The sequence below is a fragment of the Frankliniella occidentalis genome, unplaced genomic scaffold, assembly GCF_000697945.3.
Source record: "Frankliniella occidentalis isolate FOCC.00 unplaced genomic scaffold, Focc_3.1 Scaffold5775, whole genome shotgun sequence".
NCBI lineage: Eukaryota > Metazoa > Arthropoda > Insecta > Thysanoptera > Thripidae > Frankliniella > Frankliniella occidentalis.
The window spans coordinates 1-5,180 of NW_026272812.1; the positions used below are offsets into that span (position 1 = coordinate 1).

The 5,180-nt window shown below is 57.3% G+C and overlaps 1 protein-coding gene across 1 annotated transcript; it reads right to left on the reverse strand.

Moving 5' to 3' along the window:
• Positions 1-6: 6 nt before the first annotated feature.
• LOC127752269 (protein unc-80 homolog) lies at positions 7-4,962 on the reverse strand. The gene is made up of 9 exons (XM_052277116.1): positions 4,813-4,962; positions 4,509-4,727; positions 4,027-4,377; positions 3,563-3,688; positions 3,206-3,286; positions 2,981-3,114; positions 2,448-2,892; positions 2,107-2,376; positions 7-793 (listed from the first exon to the last, which is right to left on the reverse strand). The coding sequence occupies exons 1-9, from the start codon at positions 4,865-4,867 to the stop codon at positions 516-518; spliced, it is 1,959 nt and encodes a 652-aa protein (XP_052133076.1). The 5' UTR covers positions 4,868-4,962; the 3' UTR covers positions 7-515.
• Positions 4,963-5,180: the final 218 nt, after the last annotated feature.

The window sequence follows — 5,180 nt, forward strand, 5'->3', positions numbered from 1 at the left end:
AATTTAATTTGTAACAATTCTTGTTATAAAAGTAATCCAAACATAACAGTGATAATAACTTAAAAAAACAGCACAGACTTAAGAAATCCGAGAATCTTCTTATTCTGTCTGTCCTGAAGGTATCACAGGACTGTAAGACACATCTCAGTTCAGTTTTTCGATGTTAGCATACCACAGTATAGAGAAGAAAAACTGTTTGTTCTTTTTGATATTTTGCTCAGTGCCTTGATGGCACATAAGGTTGCACAAAGAATCTTAATTCCAGAAGTCTCTGTTATTAATTCACCACGATAAAATTAATTAATAGGCCCCTGACTAGAATACGCCTGTTTGTGCGTGTGCGTCGCTTTTCGGCCCCTGCTGTCCTTGCAGAGACTCTTTTAGAGAGCAACAAGAGCTCTCATTCAAAACATCGGAACATCAAAACAACGTGAAAAAGAATTATCACATGAATGCTGGGATATCAACATTTGTTGCCATCCCCTACTGCCTAGCCTACCACTAGATTTGAGTCTCTATATGAGTGTGTCTTCGTCCTGTCTGTCAAAGCTCTCCAACAAAGAGTGCTGGCTGTGGCTCTGGCTCTGGCTGTGGCTGTGCCCGAGCAGTGCTGTTGTCTCGCCGTCCGCCGTGCCCGTTGTCGTGCTGGAGTGCTCCGGGGAGTGCTCCGGAGAGCTGGGGTCGCCTGCCACCGTGGTGCTGCTGGTGGACAGGGCCGTGCCGAGTGCCGTGCCGACCTGCATCAGGCCGCCGCCACCGCTACCGCCGCCACCACCCCGGAGCATGGTACTGTCTGCAAAGTAACGAGCATTGAATTACCCACTGAAATCGGAGGGCACATTCACCCTGATCTACGTTTGCTCTTTGCTTTTCCCAAAATATCCTTAAGCTGTTGAGATCGTAGATGCTACAGGAAGGGAGCAAGTCAGTCTCTTCTAAAGTTATTAGTGTGGGAGGAAAATTTGATTATCTATAATCATAATTAAATTACATGCAACGAGTACCTGTGTTTGTACAGTAAACTGACGTTTCACTCATAGACTATTGTGAAACATCAGTTTGTGAATGAATGTGTTCTGTGCCAAGTGAGATAGAATCTACATCAAATATGTGCCAAGCTGTTTGACAATTAAATTAAGTAATACATTTATTTTTAACTCGTAGTCTAAGAAACCAGTGCTCAGTCAGACTAGCAACCAATCTAAAAGTCGTGCTGTGGAACGAAATAGCAGTTTAGTCCTTGACATCAGCATGACATCATTTACAGCTAAGTATATCTCGTGACGGCACTTTGGCGTGGTCTTTATCATTTTTACTCTACTTGGTGAGAGAGTGAAAGTTACTTTTAGGTGCGCCCACAATGAACGTCCCCCGAGCCCCCCTCTCTCCGAAGTCCCCGCACTGGGGCGCTCTGGGCGGGCCGCCGTCTTCACGCGGCTGCCTGGCGGGTTGGCCTACCCAGCGCACGGCAGGCGCTATCATTAGCGTCGCCCCGTGAGACGTCCATTCTGGTCACACCTCGGGGACACCTTGAGCATATTTCTACGCAACGTGAAGCTCCCATCAGATCTGTGCCAAAAGATGTCGGTGACACGTAAACACACGGTGTTGCGCGCTGCCCAGATGACAGAGCAGGGGTGCCTAGAGAGACGTAAGTAGTGAGGAGGGTAGGTGCCCAAAGTGGTGCCCAGAGAGGGTGATCGCTACAGTCACACAGTCAGACAGCTCTCAGACCGCGCCGGATGATCGTGGCCCGGATGGAGGTCGATTGTCCTCGGAGCTTGCGTTTCCACCGGCGACTGATAATGCCCAGCAGGGACAGAGAAGAGGACGAGGACGACGTCGAAGCGGCTGCACTTGGAAGGAACAGCGTCGGCGGCGGGAAAAGCGCCCGAAAAAAGAAAAACATTGTCCTGGGGTGTATTTTGACGTCCCCCCAAAAAATCAACTTTTCTTCTGAAACTCGGCGTGCCTTGGGAGTAAATTCGCCCACGAAGCAATCACACCCCAAAAGATGACTCCGGATATAGACTCCACAGAAAGTTGGAGAGTGAAAAGAAATGTGAAAACTGCGATAAACCGAGTTAAAAGAATCGGCAGTCTTACCGTCCGGAGGGCTGTCCATGGCCATCATGAGCAGACTACAGTTCTCCCGGTATCCCGACGTACTCGACGTGACGGACATGGCGCTGTCCTCGTCGTACGAAAGGTCGCTGGGACCGTACGAGCCCCGGGGGCCGAGGCGCGCGCCCACGGGGACGGCGATGGAGCCCGCGCCGGAGCCCAGGGCCGGGGTCGGCTGCAGCGGGGGCGGCAGGTGGCTGCTGAAGCTCGAGTCCTCGTCGCTCCGCGGCTCCGACAGGCTGGGCGGCGTGGCTGCAACAGCGCGAGGTGTCATCCGCTTGTCACCCTCCGAGCCCGCCAGTAATACTGCTTGGGATACTTACTGTAGGGGCGGGCGAGCGGCGCGCCCTGCGGCAGCCCCGGGGGCAGGTTGGGCGGCAGCAGGGGCGGGCACGACGAGAGGGGCGGCGCCGAGGCGGGCGGCGGCGAGGCTGGCGGCGAGGCGAGGTGCAGCGCGGCCAGGCGCGGGCTGCGCTGCTCCCCGATGCTGCCCAGGCGGGTCTGCCGGGGCCCCGGGCCGCCGCCGCCGGCACCCGCAGCCCCCGACGGCGGCAGGTGGGACAGCGCCAGGGTCGAGTGGTGCCGCACGCGCCCGAGCCCGGACGTCTCCGTCTCCAGCGTCAGCTCGGCCGTCTCGGTGGGCCGGCGCGCGCGCACCGACATGTGCCGCGTCAGCTTGAGCAGCTCCGACTCGGAGCCCAGCTCCTTCTGGCGCGGCAGCGACAGCGCCGAGTCCGCAGAGAGCTGCTTCTGCGGGTCGCCTTTGGACTGTGGGCCGAGAAAAATAAGATCGTGGTGCTACCATTCACTCAGGCGAGCCGGCGCTGGTTCTACTCTCACCCCCGGCAGTACTCACATCGGGTCGGTTCTTCCTGCTCTTCCGCAGCCTGAACGTCTTGCGGCTCTGCGCCTTGGAGCGCTGCAGTCTGGGTCGGTTGGCCACCTCGCTCGAGTCCTCGTCCCCGGGACTCGTCGGGCTCACCGCCTCCCCTGGAAACGGCAACATCGGTCTTTGTGTCTAATCTATTGTACCGGGACCGGGAAACGCCGATCCGTTTCCTCGCCCGCAGCCAAGCCCTACCTGGCGCGGTCGCGCTGCCCTTGTCCGGAGTGTCTTCCTTAGACAGGCCTTTGTTGCTGCTGGCCACACTGCAGACCGATTCTACGGGTGACGAAAATGCAAATTAGTGTGGGGAAATGAGGACATGTGAGGGGTACAGGTCCCCTACTGCATTGCTAGACGTCAGGCTGCGAAACGGATAGAGTGGCCACAGGCGGCCTCGCTAAGCACCACAAAAGTGAGTTAGTGTAACTACAAGTAGCTGAAGCCAAAGATTGTCATGATCGCCATTAACGAGAAGGTAAGCGCGCGAGTGTGTCGATTCGAGTGCCAGTGCCCCCCGTGCACTCCGCTGCACTCCGTGCAGTGAATACCCACCCCGGTGCACGTTCCGCTGGTGGTCGAACTGGTGGGTGGCCCCGGTGAGCAGGTCAATGATCGAAGGCCGGTGGTGTCTAGCATGCGTCGTCTCCATTACAATGTGCCTGTCCATCACTTGCTCGTCTGCAAAAGGTGAGCGCGGGTTTCAAATATACGTACAAGCTGGGGGTGGTTGTGGAAGTGGACTCGCTCTCACTCTACGGAGTCTCGCATACACGAAGGAAGGGAAGAGTGCAATCAACAAGAAGAGGAAAAGTTAAGAAATTATTTCAAGTCGTTGTTTTCCGAGAGCATGCTGTTTGAGTGCTACACATTCCCGTGAAGCACGAGATGCTCCTGTCATGCGCAGATCGCTAAAGGAAGTGACAGTGACAGGGGAACTAGACCACACGTCCTCAGAGGAGGGCGCCGTGGCCTGTTAGTGTTTACAAGTGGCGAGTGGTGGTCGCAGCAGGACTCACCGTAACGCTTGTCGTCGAGTTCTTCCTTCAGCTCCTTGATCTCGTGCGCCAGTTCCATGAGCAGCGTGCTGCGCGACTTTGGCAGCGGCAGGCTGAAGCCGCGGAGCTTCTCTCGGATCACGAACATGGAGTGCCGCTCCGCGTCCGAGGTCGGCGGCTGCGTCAGCTTCTGGCTGATGAACGGCAGCAGCAGCACGAACAGCGGCGTCCGCTGCGTCACCACGAAGTCCAGGAAGTTCCAGAACACGGCCCCGGCGTCCTTGTGACGAACCTGATCGCGGAGCACCCGCGCTGTCCGCGGCCAGTCGGGCGTCAGCTCGCGCTCGAAGCACACGATGAGGATCTTGAGGGCTGCGCGGGAGACAGGAATGTTACGAACCGAGTGAGCATATAAAGCAACACGGGCATGCGGGTTCAGCGAGCGGAAGAGCCAAGAATGAGCCACCTGACGTGGCTTTTCAACCCCCAACTGCATCACTCACCAAGGAAGGACACCTGGTACAAGCTCCTGGGCACTTTGGGGAGCGTCTGCTTCTTCGAGTCGGTGTGGCTGCCGCCCGTCAGGCTGCCCGCCCGCATCTCGGACACGGTCTTGATGTTCTGGCTGGCGGTGGGGTTCGTCTTGGGCCCCGGCGGGCTCATGGCGTTGAGCACTACGGTGAGGATGAAGCTGATGTCCGCCTGCCTCAGCGGCGCCACGTCTGGGATAGATTCGAGAAATTATTTGCCTCTCTTCTGTGAGCCATATACCCTTCCACACGGAGAACACGTTAGACGTGGACCCACCTTTCCTCCCGCTGCCCACCCGGATGCACAGCGGTATCAGCACGTTCATCAGCATGACCTCCGTCTTGTCCGGCGTAGCGAAGGTGGCGCTGCCACTGCACACGTTGTTCTCCAGGGATGCCGTCTCCTGCAATTTGGCGAGTTCAAGGGGGTTACGTTTCGCGTGGCCCGGGTGCGGGCGCCGTGGACGTAGGCAACCTCCAGCCGGCCGCGCACGGGTGTGGTCGCGTTGCCTACCCAGCGGGGCGCCGTGGACGTAGGCAACCTCCGGCCGGCCGCGCACGGGTGTGGTCGCGTTGCCTACCCCCACGGCGCTCCACGGCCGCTAAGAGCACTGTTTTTCAACGAATGTGACGTCACATTCGTTT

Bases quoted from the DNA above. Each gene is read 5' to 3' on its own strand.
- LOC127752269 (XM_052277116.1), bottom strand. From the start codon at position 4,867: ATGCTGATGAACGTGCTGATACCGCTGTGCATCCGGGTGGGCAGCGGG. The intron at 4,728-4,812 runs GTGGGTCCACGT...AATCTATCCCAG, and splicing joins GGTGGGCAGCGGGAGGAAAG to ACGTGGCGCCGCTGAGGCAG. The intron at 3,689-4,026 runs GTGAGTCCTGCT...CACCTTTTGCAG, and splicing joins ACTCGACGACAAGCGTTACG to ACGAGCAAGTGATGGACAGG.